Source organism: Rhagoletis pomonella, unplaced genomic scaffold (genome assembly GCF_013731165.1).
Source record: "Rhagoletis pomonella isolate Grant_MI unplaced genomic scaffold, Rhpom_1.0 Rhpom_scaffold_00249, whole genome shotgun sequence".
Taxonomy (NCBI): Eukaryota; Metazoa; Arthropoda; class Insecta; order Diptera; family Tephritidae; genus Rhagoletis; species Rhagoletis pomonella.
Genome location: NW_023458803.1, coordinates 32537 through 60313, shown reverse-complemented (window position 1 = coordinate 60313; position 27777 = coordinate 32537). Strand labels below are relative to the sequence as shown.

The 27777-nt window shown below is 39.6% G+C and overlaps 1 protein-coding gene across 1 annotated transcript in view; it reads right to left on the bottom strand.

The window, feature by feature from the left end:
* LOC118750464 (ceramide transfer protein-like) overlaps positions 1 to 25381 on the bottom strand; it is a gene marked incomplete at its 5' end in the record, with an annotated part of 56041 nt that extends 30660 nt beyond the window's left edge. The window contains 4 exon segments of the mRNA XM_036485179.1: positions 24591 to 24651; positions 24719 to 24867; positions 24923 to 25007; positions 25074 to 25381. Coding sequence (XP_036341072.1) covers positions 24591 to 24651; positions 24719 to 24867; positions 24923 to 25007; positions 25074 to 25270 — 492 coding nt within the window.
* Positions 25382 to 27777: the final 2396 nt, after the last annotated feature.

The window sequence follows — 27777 nt, the reverse complement described above, 5'->3', positions numbered from 1 at the left end:
GTACCGCTACATGGTAAGCCGGTGTGTGTCAGTTTTGAGTAAATTAGCGTCCTTAAATTTCGAAATATTGAAGTTTCAAGCATTTCTGAAATTTGCCGTTATATGAAAAGTGGTCGTAATTTGAATCTGATTCCAATAATTTTCAACGTTTTGCTTCTATGTGGCAAGCACAATAATCATGCCGAGTTTGGTACAAATTGGTAGAACGGTTACCGAGATACATATGTGATCATAAGTGGGCGGTGCTATGCCCATTTTCCAAAATTTTGTCATAAACGTATTTCTTGGCAAAGAATTGTTGCAAGCATAAATTTTGAGTAAATTAGCTTTAATATTTGTTGATTTATCGAAGAATTCGTATTTCTCCAAATTACCGTTATATGGGAGGTAGACGTGGTTATTGTCCGATTTTAAAAATTTTCGGCCATTTGGTATGCTGTAGCAAGGCTAACAACTGTGCCAAGTTTGGAATAAATTGGAGCAGCGGTTACCAAGATCTACACATGTATCCATAAGTGGGCGTGGCTACGCCCATTTTCCAAAAATGTACAATATTCTTATTTTTCGTCTAGAGGTTATTGTAAATAACAATTTTGAGTGAATAATCTTCAGTAGTTACTAAAATATCGCAGTTTTCGTATTTCGGAAAATTACCGTTATATGGGAGGTAGGCGTCGTTATTGTCCGCTTTTGCCCATTTTCAATACCATCCGTCCTACGCCCGAAAGAAGTGCAGATACCAAGTTTCGTTAAGATATCTCAATTTTTACTCGAGTTATCGTGTGCACAGACGGACGGACGGACGGACAGACAGTCACCGCTTAATCGATTTCTCTTTTCATTCTGATCATTTATGTATACATTTGTCTATATCTATCTCGATTCGTTTTGCCTGTTACAAACAACCGTGATGTGAACAAAGTTATAATACCCTTGTGCACAAGTGCGCTCGGGTATAAAAATATAACAAGAATTACGAATTTTAGGATAGCTAAGTAGTGTTAATTCTTCGTTGTAGCTGTTCTAAATGTAATGAAAAATGTTTAAGAGAATACATAATATGATTTTTTTTTAATTTCTTCCTCTTGACCACTTTTTCCCATGCCGACAAGTAAATATATTATCACAGTAAAGTAAAAAGAAAAAAATAAGAATAAAAATTCATTCAAAAGATGATTGTACCTAAAATCTAGTGATTGTACCTAATGTACCTTTAGGTCAGCAAACGTCGGAAAAGGGTAAAATTGTACCTACTTTTTCATCCCTGTCCTGAAGCATAGAAAAAACACAAGTGCTCAAATCTCTGCCGCCAGCAATTTCCGCCTCGCCTCACTCAGTGTTATACCAACATCCGTATATTTTTAGTCTGCAGGTGGTCTTTAAGGATTCCCCAAGTATGAATACACAAAGTTATGGTAAGTGCAGCGATGCGTGAAATACTACACACCACTCAAAGAAATGTATGTTAAATAATCAGGCTATCAAGCAACCAATTTGGTTCATTACTATCGAAACCAGATAAATTTTCGTGGACCCCCACTTACAACCCGTGGACCCCATATCTTTTTCACGCCATCGTAGACCCCCGGCGGGTCTCCCGTGGACCCCTTTGGGAATCACTGCACTTGCACTTTGTTCTCCTAGAATTCTATGGGCTACAAAATTGCATACTCATCTTGGTGGGAAATCTAATTAAAACAGCTAAAAGTTTTTACGGAGGTTTGTTGATTTTTTAGAATATTGCACAAAGTTTAAAACTTGGATTTACGCGGGGTTTGTTACAGATTGACCTATATTTTTATAAAAAATAACCAAAATTAAATAACAAAAAATATATGTTAAAACTTCAAAATGTGGTGCGGCTATATTATTTCGACCACTGTATATAAGGTGGTGTTGTTTCAGCAGCTGCGAGTAGCGTTTCATTGTCAAAATTTTATATTTTGCTAATGAGTAAGTGAAAACGTGAGAGTGTTTGCATTTTCTGTCGCCCTTTTTCATTCGGGAAGAATAGCTGAAATTTGACAATGGCCCGCTAAAAGCAAAAACAAAATAAAAGTTATTGTTGTATTTGTTGAATCGATACCACCTTATATGAATTCGCCTTGCGTGCAACCAAACTACTTTGCCAAAATCGAAAAAAGCACATATGAGTAGTCCACTTGCAAACAGCGTTATGTGATTTTATAATAGTAAGCCATAAATTAAAAAAAAAGCGTCTACAACAACAAGTAACTTCCAAATTGTATATTTCTTTTTATTATCTGAAAACTTGGATAAATAAGTCTAATATCATTAAAAATCAAAATCGCAGTGTGGTAGTTTTTGCACATTTTATATATAGAAATTAAATATAGCGAGTTTTGAAACAGTAAGTTTTATATAGCCAGCTTTTCGCGTTCTCTATTCCATGAAGGTTGTTCTGCTTCTCTTTTAAGACGTCTTCCACTAGTCACCGAAGCAAGAAAACGTGGCATTTTTCTCAGTTCATCAGAAGATGGAGACTTTTGAACTTGTATAAATACGTACAATAAATATTATACCGACTTTTGAAAGTGTATATATGTATATATACAGTAAGTATTATAGCGACTTTTGCTAGAGTAGCTAACATTTCATGTTATTTTTTTTAGAATATATAAGAATTTTGCACTGTATTGTTAGTGGACATGAAACAACTTTAAATACTGGTACGTTAACCACCAAAACCTAAAAATCGAAAAAAAATTACATAGCACACTTTGCAAGTGGACTACTCATATCGTGATCGTAAGATTTTACTGTTCGAGTTTTTGATTTCGTCAAACGACATTTTTTTTCCTGCGATTCAGAAAGAATCTAAAAATAAATCACTGTAATCTTTCTTGTAGTAGAGGAGCCCCCGATGCTAAATCAGGATTTACTCGAGCGTCATTTTGACCTATTGGATTTTGAAGATTATATGATGGGAAGAAAAACAGGTCATATGATGTTTTTCCTTCCAGCGGTGGGTGGAGGACTTCCAAAAATGGAAAAAAACAGTTACATGGATTTACTCGAGCGCGTCAGATATTGATAGTGAATAAATCAAATGTGTTTCTGATGACGGAAATATGCTAATCTGCCGGGGTTGGGCGTACGGAAGGGTCAAAAATGGGAGACAAACAAATTTACTCGAGCGCGTCAGATGTTCATAAGGGATGTTAAATGGCCCGGAATGAACCTCCCATTCAATAATCTGACGATTCAGAAGTGACGCAAGCTCGTGGCGTCTTTTTGAAGGTGCAAACAAAATCGCCATTTCAACTTACTCGAGCGCGTCATATTTTCATACAGAAGGTTCAACTCGATGCCCTGGTCGTCCTGTTCCATAATCTGACAATTATCTGGAGGGGTTTTCTTAATTTGACTGTTTAAAAAAATTATTTCGTTTCTGAGATGCACAGTCAACCAAACATTTATTACTGTTAACATTTATTATTTTATCCGTGCAATTATTATCATTTCACCATCTAATAATTTTTCTAGAGCGTACGGCAACACCAAAACTGCATGGAAAGTCTGCCATTTTGCGATAGCTGTGTTCCTTGCGGACAGTGTTGCTGATTGTCACTAGTTCCTGCAGGTCTGTTCACCTACTTGTTTTGGTTAATAAACGTTTTCCCGCAGAGGCTGGTGATAGTTTGTGACAGCTGTCTGTAACTGCCCGTCTTCACAGGATTGAGTTTATATCTTGAACAAATGTTAGAATATAGAGAGCAATATATATCAGGGTTTGTATTTTGGCGTCTACTGCGGTGACTTGGTAGTTTGACAACTACGTTTTCTTTTGTACTAAAACATTCTAGCGGCAACATTATCAATATTCTGATATAGAGCCAGTGGCAATCGATACATTTTTCGGCATGGTGTACGAATAAATAGAGTTTTGCTGTGCCAAACGCAAAGGAAAATTTTGACAGTTGGGGAAAAAATACACACAAACGCTCATGCAGAAGCTCTATTTCGTGTGTTGCTGAAATTGTTAAATTTACATATATTTTATAATTTGCTAGTAACGTACGTTCTTTTGTTTTATCAGATTCCATTTTGATTTTCATTCTTTATTACCGCCCACAATATTCTGCCTTATCCTGAGTTTCGCCCAAAATTGTTCATCCGCCCATAGTAAATACATGGAAACCAAAAGTTGAAAAGCGAACCGGTTCGGAAAAACATGAAACTCATGATAAGGCTGATTACACTTAGAAGCTGTCAAATTTTACCTAGCACATCCGCTAGACAAAAATCTGACGTTCATATTCACCACGAAACTGTCAAATTTGTAAACTAGCAATTTTCAAAGATCCGGTAAAAATACTTGCAAAGGAGTCACAGAAACCCCGGATTTTTTATTGTTTTTTGATATTCCTCCTTGCACTGCGGCAAATTCCATTTGGAAGATTAACGGAACTAGTCCAAATGACGCAGTGCCCGGTATTCTTCCAAATGGAATATTCCCGCAATGCAAGGTTATAAAAACCTAATGGCAACCCCACAATCGCCCATTTACATTTTTGTTCGACAAGCGATACCGGTAACAACGTTAGAAAAATAAAATAAATCATTTCACAACTCAGTGAGAAATAAGATATGCTTCATTTGAAATCTGGCAGTACTCTACATAGCACAAGGTTGTTATCGACTACTCGATCAGCCGTTTATTAAGTGTGCTGATTTTGCAATCGTTGTTTTTTATTACAGTTAATTTTCATATGCGTAACTTTAAAAAAGTGATGTGGTGAGCAAAGAACTTCAGCAAAGCAAATAGATTTTGGTCGAATTCATGCAAAATCTACACATCTCCCAATGTCGGTTAGTAAAACTGCTGAAAATTGGACGGTCGACGGTACAAAATGTATTGTCAAATATCAAGAAAAATGGCAGCATTGAGAGAAAGGCGGAATCTGGCGGAAAATCAGCCACTATAAATAAAATAGTGTAGAAGGATGTTCTAAGGACTTTGAAAAGGAATCCGAACCTTCTGAACAGTTGTTGCATCTGGAGTGTTGTTCTGAGAACCTGTATTGTTTTAGCCTTATTTGGCAACAAGCCATTGTGCAAAAAAAACGCAAGAGTTTTATATACAAAATGGAATCAACATTGTACTAAAAGAGGCCAATCCTCCGAATTGCCCAGAGCTGCAAACGATCGAGCGTTATTGGGCCTATATGAAATCAAAACTAAAAAGAAACAAAATGCGCGGCTTCAAGAATAACGCAGTTCCGCAGAATGTGGCGAAACAGGCTCAATCGATCAACGAAAGGCATGTCCAAGTATTAATGGCGTGGAAATTTATTCTAATAATATTTGTAAATATTTCGTTTAAATGGAAATAAAAGGTTCTAAAAAAGTTGCGACTGAATTATTCACATTTAAATTAGTTTTTTTTTGTTATTTAATACCTGCCAGATTTCAACTGAAGCAGATTTTATATTCAATTAATAGTTAACAATTGCGAATTGTTAGCTATAGTGCAAACGCCACGAAACTTTTAAATTTGCGCATTTCACAACATTTACCGAGGGGAAGACCATTGCAGTAACATCCCTAAGCAAATAGCTAAACTTGTATAGTCAAGTAAGTAAATATATTTCGAACATTAAAAAGTGAAAAGTGGTTTTGAAACAGTACACTGATGTACCCATGATAAAGGCATTACAAGGTAAACTCATTCTCTCAACTCGTCGGCCATGATTTTTTCCTGACGGTTGCAAGCATGCTAAAATCATGTAATGTTGAAGAAAGAATTATATTGCGGGGAAAAATCAGACTGCCTTTCCACGGCTCTACCTTGTTATGTTTTCACCATGAATTTACCTGCTATTGAAAATTTTGTGTTAACGCCCCTATTCCACGTGCAGATGATTCAGAAGAGCAGCGACCGCCTAGGGAGCGGCACCAGCTAATGCGCAAAGAGCGGCACCAGTAACCGCGGAAGCCGCAAACAGCAACCGGGGTAAGCACCCGGGTCAACACAGCGACCGCCTAGGGACGGCACCAAGCAACCGGGGTGGGCACCCGGGTAACCAGCGCACCAGAGGGCCAGCGACCGCCTAGGGAGCGGCACCAGCGACCGCCCAAGAAGCGGCACACCAGCGACCGCCTAAGGAGCGCCACACAACAGCCGCCAAAGCGGCACCAAGCAACCGCCTAAGGGAGCGGCAACCCAGCGCGCCAGACCGCCAGCGACCGCGCAAAGAGCGGCAACTCAGCGACCGCGAAAACGGCTACCAACAACCGGGGTGAACACCCGGGTAACCAGCACGCCCAAAGAGCAGCACACCAGCAACTGCCTAAAGAGCGGCAACCCAGCGACCGCGGAAACACAAGTAATTTTTAGCAAAAAAAAACCGACTTCAACTCTCATATAAAAATATATATATATATATCTCATGATCGGATCTTAACCAGATTATTATGGGACCACCTATGAGACACTACCTTTCCGATGCAAAAAGAATTATCGAAATCGGTTGACGTGGTCCAAAGTTATGCGGTAAGATACATAAAAAAAAAAAATATTCCGACGAACTGATAACCTCCTCCTTTTTTGGAAGTCGGTTAAAAAGAGGAAAACATAGAAAATTAAAAGGAAATATTTTAAAAACCTAAAACGAGAAAAAAGTAAACTTCTTAATTATATAAATATAGGGAACTTACCTGTCTTACTAAAGTTAACTTTGTCGTTAATATAATTACCGGACCTACCTTACCAGACTTACCTTAAACTTACCTACCTGCCCTAATTATAAATATTGATATACTTACCGAATATACTTACCTGACGTACTTAACCTTCTTATAATTACCGTTGATCTTGATCTTAGTACTTACCTTCGAGCTTAAACAGACCAGCGTTGATCCGGATCTACTCGGGAATTAACTGCAGTGGATCCGGATTAAGTCCCAGTTAATCCCAATCAACGCTGCCGTCTGTTTAAGCTTTTAGTGTAGTCTTACTATTAGTATACCTACTTTAGATTTTTTTCTTGATGTTATGATTTAGGTTAGCTAGTTTTAAGGATTAGATATAAGAAAAATGAATTGTTATAAATAAATTTGTACTATAAATGGGAATGCTGATCTTTCTTCCCGAGTAGGAAGGCACAGTAGGAATCAATAATGGGGCTGCTGATACTAGGGTGCGCCAGCAGCCACGGATGAGGGTGGGTCAGCACCAGGGGCCACACTTCCACCAGTGGCCCCAACCATATTCGGCCTTGTTTTTTTTTATTATTTTTAGTTTGGATTTGTTTTCTTTTGTTTTCAGTTTGTTTTAAATATTTAAATTTAACGTTTACTTTTTCAGCTTTTTTTTTGGTTGTGTTAACGGATTTTTTTTTTTTGAATGTTTGAATTTTTGTGGTGCGTCCGTCCGTTAAAACGTTTGACTGTTTCTCTGCTATGGCGCAGGGAACAGTAGTGAGGGCAAGAACCCCGCCCAGCCGACATGACTAGCCACAGTGCTCCCCTTTTTGTCACGCCGCCTGCACTCACTACTACTCTCATGTATGCGTACCATAACAACGATTATTTCAATCCCAATTCAAACTATTTTGAAACTGGGATTAAAGAAATCGTAATCGTAGACGCACTTAATTACACATGTAATTCCAAATGCAGTATGTGCATGTACAGTAAACAAATAAAAAAATAACAAATTTCGTAGAATAATATGTAGTAGTTTAAAAAAACAGCAAATGCACGCGCTGATCTTTGTTGACGATTTTCGTTACTCCGGCATGTGGAAATCGTCAGATTATATACTTCCCGTTATCCTTCAGCTGTTTGCTTCATAATAAAAAAAAAAATTGACTCGAGAATGTCCAGGTAACGTTTTTTTTTTGCAAGTTTGCGACCCTCCCAATCCCTTGAGTCACGCTCAAATCGTCAGATTATTAAAATGCACACTTTTCAGCATGTAATTAACCCACTATTTCTTAATCTGACACGCTAGCGTAAATCCACCTATAAATTTGTTTCACTATTCTGATCAGCTCTCCTATGCGCGCGGCTCTACATAGATGGCTTAGGGTACGTTCACACAGAAAGCGGAGCTTCGCTCGGCGCCGCTCGACTTTCTATGTGAACGCACACTTAGATTTGGCAGAAGTACTCAACAGGATGCAGGGTATGCCCCATATATTAACCTGACGCGCTCGATAAATCACCGAATCCTCTCTTGGGCTCTTGGTAGTATCAAGAAAAGAGAAAGGCATACAACGAAGCAGTAACTCGAAGCAATGGTCGAAGCCATGAAAAATAACAAAGATATTGCGCAAGGATTTATGCAAACAGTTCCATGTGATGTTGCAACATTTTGGCAGGAATTGGCCCTTGAATTGAATAAGTGTGGTCCACCTGTAAAGGATTGTTTCGGCTCGAAAAGTATCATATTTGAACGAATTTAGAAGGACGGTTAACCTTTCGTTTGTTTGTTGGAAATGTATGTTTAATTCCTTTAATTACTGATTTTTGGGCAAAATTTAAATTTTGTGTAAAAAAGAAAATGACTAAAACCAACAAAAATATGATGGGAACTGGAGGAGCTCCTTTCAAAGAAGTGCCTCTAAGCGAAGTTGAAGAGGAAGTTTCCCAAATTATGACCTTTAGAAAGACAGTGGAAGGTTTCCCAAACGTTCAATCTTTCGGAGCATTCGCGAGGACTTCAAAAACCGCAGAAATAATTTAGGATCCTTCAACCAGTGATTCCCTTAACAATGCCCCTATATCTGGAGTTCGGATCAAGACAATCGCTGAATGCACCAATGGAGCTGAGGACTCAAATTCTAAAAATCAACCTTCTCTACCACCTGCTGCTCCTCAAAAACAAAATAAGAGGAAAGTAGACCTCCTAAATGAACAAATTTAAACCCAGTCTCAGTTTGCATTAAAAGCATGCGTCTTCTGAAGCGACATCGTGCAACAAAACGAAGAGGCTTAAAACACCCAAAAAGAAATCGTAACAATGATGGCAGCTATTTTCGAAAATAGAAATATTTAGCGCTATATGTTCAACATTACTTTTAATATTTTTGGTATTGGTTATAAAGTTTTCAAGGACTAAAAATTAAATTTTAAACATTTTTAATATCTACCTATATTATTAATACGCTAAGCCACAATTTTGTTCCCCTAAGTTTGTAGCTTCGAATGGGTCGATTTAAAAACCAAAAATACCAATTGAAAGGTATTTTCCTGTTTAAAAATTGGGGGTAATATTAGAGCGCTGCCACCTTTTAAAAATTTCAAATAAATAAGCAGTGAAACCTGCGTAATATATGAGCCGTTTATTTTGAAAGTGACACAAGTCACCTTTTCGAAAAAATTTAGTTATGATAACACCAATAGAATTTAAAGGTAAAAAAATGCATTGAAATATTGATAACTACTGAGGTTTTGTTCGAGAGAAGTTTTACTATTAAGCGGTATAACAAAAATATTTATTTTGAAAGTGGCATAAGACACTAAAAAAATCAATTTAATGATAACATGGCTGACAATGGCTGATAACAACACTGAGCAAAAGTCAATTTTGCACAAAAAAATACATACTCCCAAAACTAGGAGCTAAGCATAATAAAACTGCGTTTTTACTTTCTTTCTTTGGCGTCAGTTTTTTTTATTTTTAAGGACTGAATTTGATTAGTTACGAATATTATTTAAAAATTTCAGTGCTATATAGAATAACAATATTGGTACCAAATAAGATAAAATCCTTTAGAATTGAAAAATAATGAATTTTGGTGAGAATACGAATAGGTATTGAAAACCGGCTCGAAGGACCATGAATAAATCCACTGGTCGCCTTTCGCACTCACCTTGCACAAACACACTTTTTCCGATAAAGGGAAAGACTTGCCTTCGATTTTTAGAAATGTACAGAATGTAACCTTATTTATTTATTTGCTGTTTATGTAATTATATAACTCCAAAGTTTATTTTGCAAATTCCACGAACTTTTGACTATTTTTGATAGGGGCGCGTGCGAGTTGTCCGACCGTAGTAGCTGAACTAACTTTCGCCTAATTTGGCACGATGATAGCAGGCGGCCGTGCGCGCTCGGGAATCATTTTCGGCGTCGCTTCGACTCCACACAGTGACGGCCAAAGGATGCGCGCACGGCCGTTGAATTACGTTTAATCGGCGGCTTAAACATGCTTCTAAAATTTTGTGCTTGAGTATCCTTGCAAATTTTCAGTATTTATTTTTGAAAAAATTAAGGGCAAAAAATAATAAAAATATTTAAAAGGGCATTTTCAAATCAATTCGTCCTTGAGAACAAAAAAAAATTAATATTTTTAATTCTAAAAAATATCTTCTTTTATTTGGTACGGCACCCTGAAATTGTGCATATGGAAACTGTGCATACAAAATAATGCATATGAAAAAAACCGAAATAATGCATACGAAAAAAACCAAAATAATGCATATATGCACAGTTTCGGTTGAAAACCCCGAAATAATTCATATGAAAAAAACCGAAATAATGCATATATGAACAGTTTCGGTAATAATGCATATTAAAAAAACCGAAATTATGCATATGCACTCTTTCGATTGAAAACGGTTCAAAACCGAAATAATGCATATATGAAAGACGAAGTAATGCATACATGCACAGTTTCGGATGAAAACCGAAATAATGCATATGTGAAAGACGAAGGTGTGCATACATGCACAGTTTCGGTTGAAAACCGCAATAATGCATATTATAAAACCGAAATAATGCATGCATGCAGTTATGTAGACTACCGACCTGTGAATGCCATTCCGGGCACACAACCACCAGACGTGGACGTGACAGAACTTGGTCTACCTCCGGAGACTCGGACCACGATAGCCCAACTGCGCTCTGCAACAGGTTGAACTCATACCTGAGCAGATTAAACGAAGATGTTCTCAATGAATGCCCGGCAAGCGAAGACTCGCCCCATGACTCACATCATCTCTTCGTATGCCCTCTAAATCCCACCACGCTAACGCCCCTGTCCCTATGGACAGACCCCGTCGAGGCTGCACGCTTCCTAGGGCTGCCGTTAGTAGAGCTTGACGACAACGGTTGGGGGACCAATCGAACTGGGCGGCGTTGTTGTAGCCGCTACAACAACAACATTCTCCTGTTGAAATTCAAAGGAAAGAAGAAATCGAAAATTAAAAAAAATATACAGTGCCGGACAAAAGTATTGGCACAGAGAATTTTTCGCAATATCTGAAAAGTTTTTTATTCTAATTTATTTTCGATAATTTTTTATAAATATATAGTTCGTCCTACACCAAAAACCATAAAAACTAAATCTCTAAATTTTGTGCAAAACTCAGGAAAATTCAATAAATTTGCATACTTATTTGCAACTTTCTATTCAGATTTTTTAGAAAAATTCTAAGTATGCAGTTTTATAGCTCAACTAATTATAGTATAACAAAGTGCAAGCTTGAAGGTGCTAAAAAATCGCATTGATTTTTGGCAATTTTTTTTCAGTCAGGTTCTTCCATACAAAGTATGTTCGACAATTATTTTTTGTATGGAGAAAATGAGCAACACCTTCTACTAAAAAAATGTCCAAAAATCAACGCAATTTTTTAGATACTTCAAACTTGCACTTTGTTATACTAAAATTAGTTGGGCTATAAAACTACATACTTAGAATTTCTCTAAAAAATCTGAATAAAAAGTTGCAAATTAGTATGCAAATTTATTGAATTTTCCTGAGATTTGCACAAAGTTTAGAGATTTTGTTTTTATGTTTTTTGGTGAAGTACGAACTATATTTTTATTAAAAAATATTGAAAATAAATTAGAATAAAAAACTTTGCATAAATTGCGAAAAATTCTCTGTGCCAATACTTTTGTCCGGCACTGTATATATAAATTTTTCCCTAAAACCCGAAAACTGTCCGGAGGATTATTTTCTTTTGGGTCTTAAATTGTTGGAAAAAATATAAGTAAACGAATGAAAAAGGAATATAGAATGTGCTATGACTTCATTGTTGTATTTATTGTAGCGGTTACAACAACCCCGCCCAGATCGGTTCATATCTCAGTCGTTGTCAAGTTCCACTAACGGCCGCCCAAGGAAGCGTGCAGCCTCTATGGGGTCGGTCCACATGGATAAAGGTGTTAGGGTTATTGGGTTTTGCGGGCATACGAAGAGATGCTTCGAGTCATGAAGTGTCTCTCCGCATGCCTGACACTCATTCGGCACATCCGCGTTTAGTCTGTTCAGGTATGAGTTTAACCTGCTGCAGTAGCTAGAGCAAAGTTGGGCTATTGTGGTTTTTGTCCTCCGAGGCAGATGAAGCTCCGTCTCGTCTATGTCCGGTGGTTGTGCGCCTAGAAGGGAATTCACAGGTCTGGAGTCTACATAACTCGAAACTAACTCCCTGTGAATGCCGTTCAGGACCTGTCGATATGCTGACGGGTCCAGAGGTTGTTTAATGAACCTCTGGACTTCGTCCGTCAGTTCGTAGAGATACCTCCTGACATGCCTGGGCGAGGGTTCTTCTGCAAGAAGCTGCCCATTCGGTGACCACGTCTATGGCTCCCGACAGGGAACTGCTTGCAGAGCATGGTGTTATGCTCCATCAGAAGGCATCCTGTCGCTGTCCGTAGTGCGGTGTTCTGATTTGTCTGCAGCTTCATCCACTGCGTTCTACTAGTCCCCGGTGACCACACTGGTGCTGCGTAATTTAAAACCGGCCGGCTTATTGCCTTGTATGTTGCCAGCAACGTTTCTTTATCTTTGCCCCAAGTACTGCAGGCTAGAGACTTGAGGACCTTGTTACGGCTCTGTACTTTGTTGACAATAGCGGTTGCGTCGGCAGATAAGGAGTGCAGACTGTCGAAGGTTACTCCGAGTATTTTAGGGTTATTCCCCGTGGGAATTGGTGGATCATCGACGTGAACTCCCAGCGGTAGCCTGACCTCCTACGTCCAGGTGGTGAACAAGGTCGCAGAGGATTTCGTAGGGGAGAGGGCTAGGCTCCTTGCAGTGAAGAAGCGAGAAAGTTCGGAGAGATACCCATTTACTTTCGAACACAAATCATGAATTCTATTTCCAGTCCCCATGATCGAGCAATCGTCGGCGTAGGAGACAATCGAGGGAGTTTAGAAATGTAAAACTTACAAAGTAGCGGGAAAGGACACCACTCTGTGGAACCCCATGTTTTATTTTTCTAAGTTTGCTCGATTTGTCTCTAAACATTACCGACGAGTGTCGACCACTCAGATAATTCTCCGACCACCACACAAAAGATGTGGTCCACTGCCGATGTGTCCGTAGTCCTGAGCAGACTCTGAGGTGGCTCCACCCCTCGCAAGCATTGCACTTGACTGAGGTGGAGTTGTGGTATAGTCGTCTCTGGCATACATAATGTGACCAACTATTTCATAGCTCAAAGAAGTACAGGTTAGATTGGGTTAAAGTTAACGCCGCAAGCCGATTATGAAATTTCGAATGCCGAAATGCTTCCATCTTATCCTCGCGATGGTTGGACAGTCTAAAAGAAAATGGGGAGATGATTCCACTTCATCTTCCTCTTGACAGCTGATACAAAAGGGCCGGTCGAAATTCCTAGTCTCACCGCATGAATACCAATCGCACAATGGCCTGTCAGAACCACCATCACTAGCCCTTGAGAGGTGACGTGTTTTAAAGTGCCCAATAAAAACATTTGCTGCAGCAGAGAAACGTCTTATTTTCATTTTTTATGTCACAAAGGACCCTGTTTCCCTTAGCCTAATAGCATTGCGTGCTGCGACAATTCTGTCTGCAATATCCGCTAATTCCTGTTTTACAAGTGTAGTGTAGTGAGTTCCATCAAATACGGGCTCCTTGAAACAATATAGGCTTAAACCTGGTTTCCTAGAGCTAATGAATTAATTTGGGCGGGAGATCCCACCTCTTACCGATAGCTCCTCTACAGCAGTACAAGGCAATCGGCATTTTTGCTACCCTATCCTCAATGCAAGGCTTCAACGACAGCCACCGTTGATCGCCCACCTAGATACCTGGTTCAGGTAACCATGAGCCAGATCAAAACGGGTGTATAGAAATCGTCCCGTAACCAAAAGTTCAGCATCATCTACATGGCCACTTTTTCCAGTTCCTCTAGAAGGTTGTTTACAACCGCAATCCAGAGCAGGGGAGAGAGAACATCACCTTATGGATTGCTCCCATTGACTCTGCACTGAGTGCAGACGCTCCCCCACTCCGCCGCGACAGTTCTGTCACGAAGTAAGCGTATTAGGTTAGTTTCAAACCCTAGATTATGAATAAACTTGACTATTGCCTCTGGAAAGACGTTGTTGAAAGCCCCATCGATATCGAAGAAGGCCCCTACTGCATAATCTTCATGCGTAAAAGCTTCCTCTGACCACTTTACCAATGTGTGCAGTGCGGTAATCACCGACCTTTTCTTGCAATAAGCATATTGAGCTCTTGAAAGACAGTCACGGTGAATCGCGTTGTTTTTGTACAGGTCTATCAGTCTCTAGCGTTTTTAGCAAACGCGTTTTTAGCAAAAACGAAGGGACTGATAGGCCTAAAATCCCTATGGGAAACCTGAGATCCTTTTCCGGCCTTCGAGATGAACGCAACACTGACTACCATCCTAGACTTGGGGATGTACCCGGTCCTCACGCAGTTCGCAGAAAGAGGATCCAACCAATTACACGACACCTTCTGAGCCCTTTGCAGCTGCGCAGGTATGCCATCGGTCCCCGGCGACTTTAATGGTTTGAACGAATTTATCGTCCAGGCCATGTCACGATCGTCCAGAAGATCGGAGAAGTAGAGGACCTGGGGGGGGAGATTCTGTAACCAGTTAGCGACAATTTTCGATTCGCTATCGTACTTTTTGACGCTAAAGTATTTATATTATGCGTCAAAAAGTGCGGTAGCGATCCGACAATTGTCGCTAACCGGTAACAGAATCTCCCCCCTGAAGTACAAAATTTCGCAAAGAAGTACATTCGCCTGTACTTCGAAGTACGAAGTACAAGAGCGAAAAAAGAAGTACTGTACTTCCGAAAGAAGTACGGTTGGTCACATTAGGCATACACAGCAGGTGTAGGTTTCTGTCCCTGGGTTTTACTAGATGCCAGCCCTGAGCATAAGTATACGTAGCGAATGTAGCCCTATGTACGACCAACTTCTGAGATACCTCGCCGACCTAAACGGGGTTAGATCGCGAAACAACAGCCCTTGGTCGAGTAAAACCCGAGTCATTCCGGTACGTAGAACCGGCTGTCATGGGAATGCTATGACTTCGTATTTAAAGTTGGTTCAGAGACACCGTGCATTGTATCCGGCACAATTAACAATGTTGAATTGTTGTGTAACTTCATCTCTTGGGCCGCAGCTATCAATATACTATGAAGAAGGTTATCCCCTCAATCTTGCTCTGTATTCCGTTACAGTTAAATTGTAAAATTTTCGTGTGTCAAGGGAGACTTACGGCTCTATTCTTTATCAGTGAAATTCTTGTTCTTGTAAAAGTTTAGATTTGTTAGTAAAAAAATGTTTGTCACCGATACAGAATTGGGCTATTATTGTTATGTGGGGTGAGTGAGCCGTTGGCTGTGTACGCTGCTGTGGAAGGTGCCGCCCTGTGGTGGTAGTTGGCGGCGTCGCAGGTGGGACTAACGACCGAGCAGCACAGCACGGGGCCTCGAAGTCCCTCAAGTCCCTCGTCCAATCCCGCGCGGTGCGCAGTCCTGAACATGCACTAAAGTGATACCAGCCAAGGCAGGTGTTTTCACTTGACTGATGTCACGTTACAAAATATCCTGGTGCAGATTGTTGGAGGAGCCAGAAGTTGTTAGCGGCGGCGTGTGCATGGTCGTGCGGTTATGTCTTTTGGGGTTGTGGTATGGTCTATTGTGTTGTGTTATGGTTCGGTTATGGTTGTGTTAAGCTACTCAGGCTGTGCCGTGGAGGCAGCTCTGTTTGAGCAACACGGGCCACATATGATGCGGTCCACTTCTGATGAGTCCACAGGCATGACCAGAGTCTGAGGTGGCTCCATCCGTCGCAAGCATTACACTTGACTCAGGCGGAGTTGTGGTGTACTCGTCTCTGGCATACACAGCAGGCGTAAGTTTCTGGCCCTGGGTTTGACTCGATGTCAGCCCTGAGCAGAAGAATACGTAGCAAATATAGCCCTATGGACGAACAGCCTGCTTCCGAGATATATCACCGACCTAAACGGGGCTAGATTGCCGAAACAACAGCCCTTGGTCGGGTAAAGCCCGAGTCAATTCATGACGTAGAACCGGCTGTCATGGGAATACCACCCTCGAATGTCAGGGCATCGCTATCCGGTCAGGCGATGTCGAGGTCGAAATATTTAGCGTTTACATACCCCCTGTCACTAGCTTCCCGGCAGAATGTCACCCTGATATAGGTGCGCTCCTCAGAGGTGAAAACCTTATGGTAGTTGGTGACTTTAATGCGCACCACGATCTTTGGCATTCAAGCCTGTCAAACGATCGTAGGGAAACCGACTTGGCTGAGCAGATAGACAATTCGACATTCTGCACAATGGACGACGACGCACCCACCAGGATAATGGGCAGCTCCTGCAGTTCGCCAGACATAACAATAGTCAGCGCTGGTCTGATAAACAGCGTATCATAGTGACCTATGCTGACTTTAGCATCAGACCGTCTCCCCATAATCGTCTCGATCGATAAACCAGCCGATTTTGCTTCCGCGGAACACCGGACCTATATCGACTTTACTAAAGATGATTGTAGAGGTTCGCGGAATTTACTGAAAGCACCTTCGCTGCGCTCCCCACACCAACCGACTTCCACCTAAATTCCGCAGGGTTGTCACTTCTGCTGCAGCTCGCTTCGTACCAGCAGGCTGCATAACGGACCACCGACCAAACTTCCCTGCTGAAGCGGCTGTCTTAGCCGATGAGCGTGACCACCTCCGTCAGGCCGAGCACGGAAATCCCCGTATCAGGCATCTCAACGATGAGATTCGGCAGTTTGTGAACGTACATAAGCGTAAAAAGTGGGAAGATCATCTGAGGTCCTGTAACTTCGCCTATGGTGTGAGTAAGCTTTGGTCAACCGTGAGGTCACTGTCCAATCCGATGAAACGCGACGACATGGTCGAAATATCTTTCGACGACCATGCCTCCTCGGACCCGGAGCGATGCGCGAGCTATTTTTATTTATTTATTTATATTTATTTCAGTCAATGAATACATAGTTTCTTATTGACTACGCTTAAAAATACAACTTCAATTTAAGTTGGTGATCAACTCATTAATGAATTAAAGTAATTCGAGACTATGTTTTTTAAAACGACTCCAGGAAGTGACAGATCTATTTCCAAAGTTTGGTTTATTTGGTTGATTTCTCTGAGGCTCGCCTAATAGGTGCATTCAAAACATAATTCGACTTTGCGGATTGCACGTAAAATAAGTCATAACGCCGCAAATTTCTTACAGGAATATTGAGCGGTATTCTTCGCATAATTTCTGAGCAATCGACAATATTAGTTATAACCAGGGAACGGATTTTATGGAAATTGCCTTTTTTTCTGCTAAAGAAATAGAGCATATTCGATTAATGATGTCCACGATTTAGCTTTCCCTGATTCCATATATTCACATTTGATGTAGCCTTTTTTTGCCTTTTTTAAGATATTTGCCTTTTTTTGCCTTTTTTAAGATATTTGCTTTTTTTTTGCCTTTTCTACATTTAAAAAAGTGATTATAGCATTTACATTTTTTTTTAAAGAATACAAAATATACACATGCCCATGCGGCTTATAGAAGCGCAGGGACCTCTTGCCAAATTGGTGTTGGAAAAATTCAAAGCCGTTTTCTCAGCAAACGTAGGCTTGGAGACAATAAGGGGTGTGGATAAAATTGTAAAGGGCGGAGAAAACGCCCTTATTCCTGATAATAGAACATTTCAAACGTTCCATATTTAAATTGGGCTCCTCTTGTATCAACTTGCGTCGAGCGCACATTTAGTACATTCAAGGATTTTCTTCGCGAAAATCGTATGAAAATGCTGTCAGAAAACTTCAAAATGCATCTTGTGATTCAATGTTACTACAACTATACAGATTAAAGTTTTATGAGTTAGAAACTCGAAAGGATAAAATAGTCAAAGATTCAAAGTACAAATTTTTCATATAATGAAACCTTTTCCTGCCTTTTTCGCTATTTTATTTTGCCTTTTCCAGCCTATTTCGTTATTTTATTTTGCCCTTTTTATAGGTTTTTAGGTCCTAAAAATCCGTTCCCTGGTTATAACATTCAAGATAAACGAGCAGGATAGGCACTTTCTCCTATCTTCAAGCAAATCAAGATTTAAAAGTAAGCAACGTGACTTATAGGAAGGCATTGGCTCCGTAAAGTTGAGAAACCTTAGCGCAGACTTGATAAAAATCTTTTGTAAACGTTCAATACTGTTTATATACGTCGTATGAAAATGTCGCATATTCTAGACGGGACCTGACAAAAGCAAAATAAAGTTTTTTAAGAGTGTACGGGTTAGAAAAATCAGAACTGTTACGACGTACAAAAGCACACGTGGAATACGAATTTGCAACAATGAAGTCAATATGGGTATTATATTTGAGTTTTGAGTCAAAATAAACCCCTAGGTCTTTGAATTGATCTACAAATTTCAGTTTAGTACCTGCTATCGTATAAGATACGACCAAGAGTTAACTCTATCTAGATCAGATTGAAGAGAATCAGAATCATCGGGTCGCGTTACAATCGAATAAACTTTGAGATCGTCAGCGTATAGAAGAAATTTGGAGAATAAGAAACACGAGCTTATGTCATTGATAAAGATTATAAATAAAAGAGGTCCAAGGATACTTCCCTGAGGGACCCCAGAACTAGAGTGAAAAGAACGCGATATTGTGCCTTAGATTTGCACCCTACAGTACCTCCCGGTTAGATAGGAACTGATCCATTCAAGGAAGGCGGAGTGAAAACCAATGTACGCCAATTTACTAATTAAGATTTTATGGGACACCCTATTGAATGCCTTGGCAAAATGAAATTAAAATCACCCAGCACGCATAGCTCCTTATCCGCGATCACTGAATGTAACGTTGCGAGGTTGTCAACATGTAAATTGTATAATGATTCATGACTATTGGGAGGAATGAAGGGGGCACAAATATACAGTTCCCCGGCCGAACCAAATAGTCGTATGCATAGTTGGTCCAATAAGGAATCATTATTTTCAAGCTGATGTATTGTGGCTCGCAATTTACGCTTAGCAGCAATCAGAACACCACCACCTCTGTTACATAAAGTTTTTTTAGCGTCTCTATCTTCTCGGAAAATATCATAAAATTTGCAGTCAAAATTCTCCGAGTCGAAAAAGGTAGGATTAAGCCAGGTTTCGATTAACACAAAGACATCACAGGTTTCAAGCGAACTAATTGTACAAACATCGTTTACTTTGTTCTCATACCAGAGACGTTGTGAAAGTAAATTCCAATTTGCTTGCTTGTTTGATAATTTTCGCTTAGAGTTGTCGCTAAGTTTCTTTTACATCCGCTTTTGGGATAAACCGAAAAGGACGGACTGTTACCTTAGCTGGCCAAAGCTCAGCGCTAAGCATTTTTTCGTACCATGACTCAGGAACTCCTAATTTAAAATTTATGCGCCTTAAAGACTTAGGAGGAGTATCTTTCTTCACAAGACTGTAGCACGTTAATAATTGCTTCCCAATACCCGAATGCCTAGCCACGTAATCTATAATGTTATCAGATGTAACAGCAGGCGAAAACGAATAAATGTGCAGCCACCTAGCACCGGCAATGACATCGAGTTCAGAGTTTACCTTTGAACCAACAACACAAATATGTTTTCTTTATGTTTTCTTGTCCGCGACAGTGGTACCCTCCAAATTTTGACGGGCGCGCGGAGTATTGTTTACTTCGTTAGCAGCACTGGCACAAGTCGTTTGCCGAGACGCTATATTAGCATTGTTGTTATCGAAAACAAACGAACCCGCGTCAGCACAAGCAGTAGCAATACCAGTAGAACACCCAGCAGAAGCAGAAGCAATAGCAGCATAGGTGAGAGAAGCAGAAGTAGTGGATGAAGTATACATTGTCGATGAATCGGAGATAGCATCAGAAAGCACAAAAGAAACACCAGGCGTAGCGAGAGAGTTGGACGGCGCAGTCGACGTTGACTTAGTTGTGATATTACCAGTCGAAACAGCTGATTTAACGAGGCGATGGGAAGGTAGCTCTGTCTGTTTGTTAGCTTTGGGCTGAGATTTTGCACTGGTGGCTTTGTTGCTATTTGGTGGATGACACGAATTCTCACATAGGCATTTGACTTCAGCACTAAGTGTTAAAACTGCAGAGACCATCTCGTCATATCAGAGCTTATACTTCAACTGTCGTACTTCTGCTTGTAGGAATTCTGATATTTTTATAAGATGCATTTTATCTTTTTGCCACAGACTCTGCAGCATTGTTTGCTGCTTATAATCGTTAGCGGTTTCTTTACGCACACTTTCCATTCTACTTTGTTGGGATACAAAAATAGATTTGGCCTCTTTCAGCTGCAGAGTTTTATGTAGCTCCGATTGGTTGATATTTAGCAAGGTTTCGCCTTCTATAATAATTGACTCATCCTCATCGGGCACGACAGCGGGCGGGGGCGTACGAAGAGAATATCGCCGAGCGGATGCACACACATTACATAGATAGGGTTTGCCCGAACTATGCAAAAATTCAGCATTTGATGGCGAAATGTTTTCACATCCCAAATGAGAACATTCATTACACTTAGCGCACTGAATTTTTTTCTCGGACCGCTCTACTTTCTGTCCACAAACACACGGCATTATCGCACCGTATGATTGAAAATCAATAAAAGTCACTATCTCAATAATTTAAAATGCGAAATGAACACAAAACACTAAGAAATCAAGCAACACGCAGAGCAAATAAAATACACGTCCGCTCAGCATGGCAGTTGGCTTCGCCGGCGTCCCGACGGTTATGTGGCTCGGTTATGGCAGCATGGTTTGCGTAAAGTGCAGAGCACATCAACAGCACTTAACGCCATAAACACTCAGATAACACGTGGCCTAAACCGCAACCGTCCCTGTGATAAGAACCATTCTAGTACCATTGAACCTGTCAAAGGCGTTTGATACCGTCAACCACTCCACGCTGCTAGAAGACATAGAGGCCTCATCTCTCCCACAGAGACTCAAACGGTAATCGGCGAATTATCTGAGTGGCCGACACTCGTCAGTAATGTTTAGAGACAAATCGAGTAAACCTAGAAAAATAAAACAGGGGGTTCCACAGGGTGGTGTCCTTTCAACAAGGCAGTTGGCCGGCCGGTTTTAAATTACGTAGCACCAGTGTGGTCGCCGGCGAATACTAGGACGCAGTGGATGAGGACACCGGAACAGGCACTTTCTCTCAGAGGAGCCCTCGCCAAGGCACGTCAGAAGGCATCTATATGAACTGACGGACGAAGTCCAGAGCTTCATAAAGTAACCTCTGGACCCGTCAGCCTACCGACAGACCCTGAGCGGCATTTACATGGAGTCAGTCTCGAAATATATAGACTAAAGACCCGTGAATGCCGTTCTAGGCTCACAACCACCTGACATCGACGAGATGGAGCTTCGCCTGCCTCGGGAGACTTGAACCGCAATAGCCCAACTAACCAATCTGGGCGGGGTTGTTGTAAGCCACTACAAAATCAATAACATCTCCCGGCCTATGAATACCGTTTTCGGAGCCCAATCACCACCTGTGTAAGACGATATTTTCGAAAAACGGTACATCGATGCCAGTTTCAACGATGTTTTAACATCGACTTTAGTGTGACTTGGACTTGAATTCAACTTACCCATTATGCTCCTAAAATTTTTTGACTGGCCATGAATTTTTATTACTTATTTTTTTGGGGAACATTCAGAAATTCCGAGTTTACTCGTATCTTTCGATATTAAAAATGCTTACTTAATCATTAGAAAAGAGCCAGGTTCCCGTTAAAATTTCAACGAAGTTGGGCCTTGGAACTTTAGTCTCAGCGAACTTACTACGGTATGCATTTTTATTCTATTTATAGGAAGAGTAGAAGAATGATGAATAAATATAGGGAAATACATCCATATGTAAGTATTTTTCTAATTGAATTACAGAGTTGTAATTGAAAAGTTTAAAATTTTCCATTTAATGTGACTACAACCTAACAAATTGTCAAACATCGTAAACGATCGATGACGGAGCTTCGTCCGCCTCGGGAGACTAAAACCGCAATAGCCCAACTTCGCTCTACCTACTGCAGCAGGTTAAACTCAGCCCTAAGCATATTAGATGCAGGTGTGCCAAATGAGTGTCCGGCATGCGGAGAGACACCCCACGACTCGAAACGTATCTTCGTATGCCCGGATAACCGCACACGACTAACGCCTCTGTCTCTAAGGACAGACCCTATAGAGGCTGCACGGTCCTTGGGTCTTTCGTTAGTTGAGCTTGACGACAACGACTGAGATACTAACCAATCTGGGCGGGGTTGTTGTAAGCCGCTACAACGACAACAACATCACCCGGCCTATGAATACCGTTTTCGGAGCCCAATCACCACCTGTGTCAGACGTGGTGCTTCAACTGCTGACACCCGCGTTACCCTGGCCCAGTTACGGTGTGGATACTGTAGCCTCTTCAACAGCTACCTGTCCAGACTCGACCCCAATATCCCCAATGAACGTCCGGCATGTGGAGACTCCGCGCACGAAACCAACCACCTCTTCACATGCCTGCTCAATCCCACTCAACTATCACCCCTCCCCCATTGGTCCGACCCTGTTAAAGCTGGCCGTTTCTTGGTCCTACCGTTAGTTGAGATTGCCAGGTAGATGGATAAACCGAAATGCGGGGCGCTTTACCTAGGAAACTGAAGCGAGATTTTTTCTTTATCTGGGTGTGGAAGTTCATTCCGGCTGAAGAAGCGGGCGCACGTCTGCAGATCCGAGGTTGTGGTGTTGCCAAATGTAAGGGCAACGTTGTCCTTACGTTTCGTCGGACGGGAGCGAGAGATTTAACTGTGGTCCACAGTTTGCTAGCACCGCTGGTGAGATTGCAGGTGTTCATTCCATGTTTTGCGCTTATGTTCGTTTACCAGTTTACTAGTGTCCTAGACTGGCGGATTGTATCACGAACGTCTGCGTGCGGTTGATGATACTGCGGATATTTCGCTCAGCTGCACACGCGCCTGCTGGCCACTGCTCTCACTAGAGAGCATTGAATTTGCGGTATATCGTCGCTTGGCGTGCAATACCGCGTATATGCAAACTGCAATACCGCGTATATGATGCTATCCAAATTTCATAGGAGTAAGAAAAAAGTGATTTTTACCAAAACTCGGGCACCTTTTTTACTGAACTAGTAGTTTATTATATGTTGGACTCACAATATACTACATACAAATGAAATTCACTAAAAGGATATTTTTTTAAATATGCATACGCGCTTTTGATTCAATAATACAAAGTTCGATAAACTGACAGTTGTCTCTCTCGCACAGCTCCCTTAGCAGTGACACCGTGTTGCTTCTTCGCAAATTTACTTGGAAAAAGTGTAGCTTTGCTGTGAAATAGAAGTATAAGCTTTTGTGCAATATGTTTATTTGTATATGCATATGAAGCACATTTAACATATGAAAACATAAATTGTTATTAAATTGGATGTTTACATAGTAGTTTTATTTTAACTTTGAGTCCTTTTGAAATTTTTGTACAGCTAAATAGCACATAATTTCGTAATTCAGGTAGATATATTAATATTTCGTTCAATATTTCGTTTAAAATGCCAGATTTCCTGCAAATACATTAGAATTTACAAAAGGAATCTCACTAATAATTGCTTACTTTGCGTACATTTCTACTCTGATTTTCGCAACAAGGGATTGTATTCTTCCTCTTTCTCTATCCTTCGGAAATGCAACCTTTTGTAAGGGAGTGTAAAACCGCGGCTGTCAATAATCATCCAACCTTGTATTACTGAATCATGATACGCGCTATTGTAGTTTTTTTATTTTTATTTTATACAAACATATACGCGATATTTAAACCAAAGTGATATCCAGATAAGCGAATTTATTTACAGAAAATAAAGTGAGGAATACAATACATTACGCAAATTAAGTTAAATTTGTCTTAAAAAATTAGTTAAATTAAATGAAATTTGTATTAAAAATAATTTTAAAAAATCAGGTGTATAACATTCTTAAGCTTTTTTTAAATGTGCAGATTTATTTTTCGTTATTTTTAAACGTGATTTGAAGAGTATGGACGGTGTCTATTTTTCAAAAAACATTTTGGGTCGTTGAGGTAGTAAGTATATTTACTTTAAATTCCAATTTTAAATTAAATGAAATTTGTATTAAAAACTAATTTTAAAAAATCAGGTGTATAACATTCTTAACCTTTTTTAAATGTGCAGATTTATTTTTCGTTATTTTTAAACGTGATTTGAAGAGTATGGACGGTGTCTATTTTTCAAAAAACATTAGTATTAGCTAATTTAACTTACCTCAAAATCGGGTCCTGGATATGAAATACGTTTAATTTTTTCGATCTCCTCCTTGTATTTTCTGTAATATGAAGATTTAAAGAGTCGTAACGCGAAAAATTACGTTAATTTTTAAAATAATGACACACCGATTTTGTTCTTCAGTTCGTTTTCGCCTGTCTATTTCCCTCTCCAACTTCTTTTTCCACAAATCATCACTTTCAGCAATTATATCTACGCAGTGTTGAAGGGTTGTTAATACACCGGAAGTTGTGGCACGAAAAGTGATTGATTCTCCCTGATTTATAATTTAGAAGCAATATTAAGAATGTAGAGAATAATTATAAAAATACCTTAAAATCGATTGGTTTTAAGCCATCGCCTAGATCAAGGGATTTTCCTGTTGTCTTGTTAATATCGGCACAAGCATCAAAATATCTATAATTAAGGACAGAAAACAGTTCAAGAGAAAAACTACGTAATTTCAAAGATGTTTAAAAGTACCTTTGGAGAGTTTCGATCTGTCCGAAAAGTATATCTTTAAATGTCTCTATTTCACCTGCTTTTTCCTTTAAGTTTCTTTGTGTTTTTTTTAGACTGTTTCCGCTGGCCACCGACACTGTATTTGACTGCAAAGACATGGTGCTACCATGACGCCGTAGGGACGTAGTATCTGTGCTTGCTGTATCCTCCTTATACATTTGCAATACCTCGACCCAATGAATGCGGTCTTCTGGAGTTTCCGCACGTAAACACCAATTGTTATAATTATTAACTACCACATCAAACCGAAGTTCGTCTGTATCGTGAGCCTGCAATTTAGATGAAGTAAATTAATAAAATTAAAAGTTATTTAATTGCTGCGAAATCAGGGCTCCAATCGAAACATCCGTAGCTACGTTACGAAAAACGAAATATCGACATGCTGCAACCCGTGCCTAAACATGTGCAGCATTGCCAACTACCAGTTGCTTTTCGAGGTCGGCTATATGAAGGAAAACAAAGTGGAAAGGAATTAAAAAACACTCACCAAGTGCCAGAGCTGGGTCGTAATGATTCCTTTAGGAATTAAATTACTCCCAATTACAGATTACAAGGAATTGTAATAAGGAATCAATTCCTTAAGTCCACAGCAAAGGAATCGATTACTTTTCAATTCCTTGCAGTAACTTCAAATGTAATTGGTTTTTCTTTAATTCCATTACAAGGAATTTCATATTGTAATTGGAATAAATTACGTGCTAGTAATGTAATTTTTTCCCAATTCCTTTGAAAGGAATTGAAAATGAAATTGATTTTTTTTTTCAATTCCATTACCTGGAATTGCAAGAGTACTTTAGTTTTTTCAATTACTCAAAGGAATTGTAAAAGTAATCGAGAAACTGAAAGTTCATTCACGAATGTACAATGTGGAATTTTTGTTGTGGCCAAAGATTAAAATCGATAGCACACATTGGACATCTTCTATGTATATTTATTTATATAAAAATGTTGTGTTCGTATGTCACGGTCATCAATTTTGAGTAAATTAGCGTCCTTAAATTTCGAAATATTGAAGTTTCAAGCATTTCTGAAATTTTCGTTATATGAAAAGCGGCCGTAATTTTAGTCCGATTTCAATAATTTTCTGCGTTTTGCTTCTATGTGGCAAGTACAATAACCACATCGATTTTGGTACAAATTGGTAGAGCGGTTACCGAGATATATATATGTATATGATCATAAGTGGGCGGTGCCACGCCCATTTTCCAAAATTTTATCATAAACGTATTTCTTGGTAAAGAATTGTTTCAAGCATCAATTTTGAATAAATTAGCTTTAACATTTACTGATTTATCAAAGATTTCGTATTTCTCTAAATTACCGTTATAATGGATGTGGGTGTGGTTATTGTTCGATTTTAAAAATTTTCGCCCATTTCGTAGGTTATATCAAGGCCAACAACTGTGCCAAGTTTGGAAGAAATTGATGCAGCGGTTACCAAGATATACGCTACGCCCATTTTCCAAAAATTTATAATGTTCTTATTTTTCGTCTAAAACTTATTGTAAATATCAATTTTGAGTGAATAATCTTCAGTAGTTACTAAAATTTCGCAGTTTTCGTATTTCTGAAAATTACCGTTATATGGGAGGTAGGCGTGGTTATTTTCCGATTTTGCCCATTTTCAATACCATCCGTCCTACGCCAGAAGGAAGTGCACGTACCACGTTTCGTTAAGATATCTCCATTTTTACTCGAGTTATCGTGTGCACAGACGGACGGACGGAAGGACAGACAGTCACCGCTTAATCGATTTCTCTTTTCATTCTGATCATTTATGTATACATTTGTCTATATCTATCTCGATTCGTTTTGCCTTTTACAAACAACCGTTATGTGAACAAAATTATAATGCCCTTGTGCACAAGTGCGCTCGGGTATAAAAATGCGTACTTACGAACACGGTCCAAGCGTAACTGCATTACACTTGCAACATTCACAAACCATACACATACAAATCGTCACCTGAAATACAAAAAGACGTCACAACATCGTAACTGAAATGGAAAAAGCAGAGAACGAAAACAAACAATAGCAAACGTATCGGTATCGTTTAGCTTCGCTCATAGAAGGTAACGAAACACAACCGATTCAAATCACTGGGAAACATTTTGCGAGTGGTAACTTTACTCTGCTAGCGTTCGGGATAGCTAACGCAAACAAAACAATTGAATGCAGAGAAATAGGGAAACAAACGAAACATAAAGTTAGTGCTCACAACACAAAACGAATCGATTCGTTTAGTTATCCCCTAGTATACATACTTACATACATATGTTTGCATTAGGGGAATTCGCTCTATTGTACTGTATTCGCGAATTCCACTATTGTATTGTATTGTATTGATTGTATTGTGGCATTTTGCAAAGAATTAAATACACATAGACACTGCTCAGGAATCTACTGAAGCAGTTGAACCATTCACCTTTGTCAAGTTAGCACTACACTTGTCGAAATTGGAAAAGTTAACTACGGCATTAATCGTAGTGTTTTTGTTGTGGAAAGAAAATATTTGTAGCTCTCATTTTTTAAGAAAAAATGGTATGTAGTGCTAACTTGACACCGTACACCTAGTCGATAGAATTGAGATATTGAAAATGTTATAACGGCATTAATTGTAGCTTTATTGTTGTAAATTTGTTGTGGAAAGAAAAATTTGTAGCTC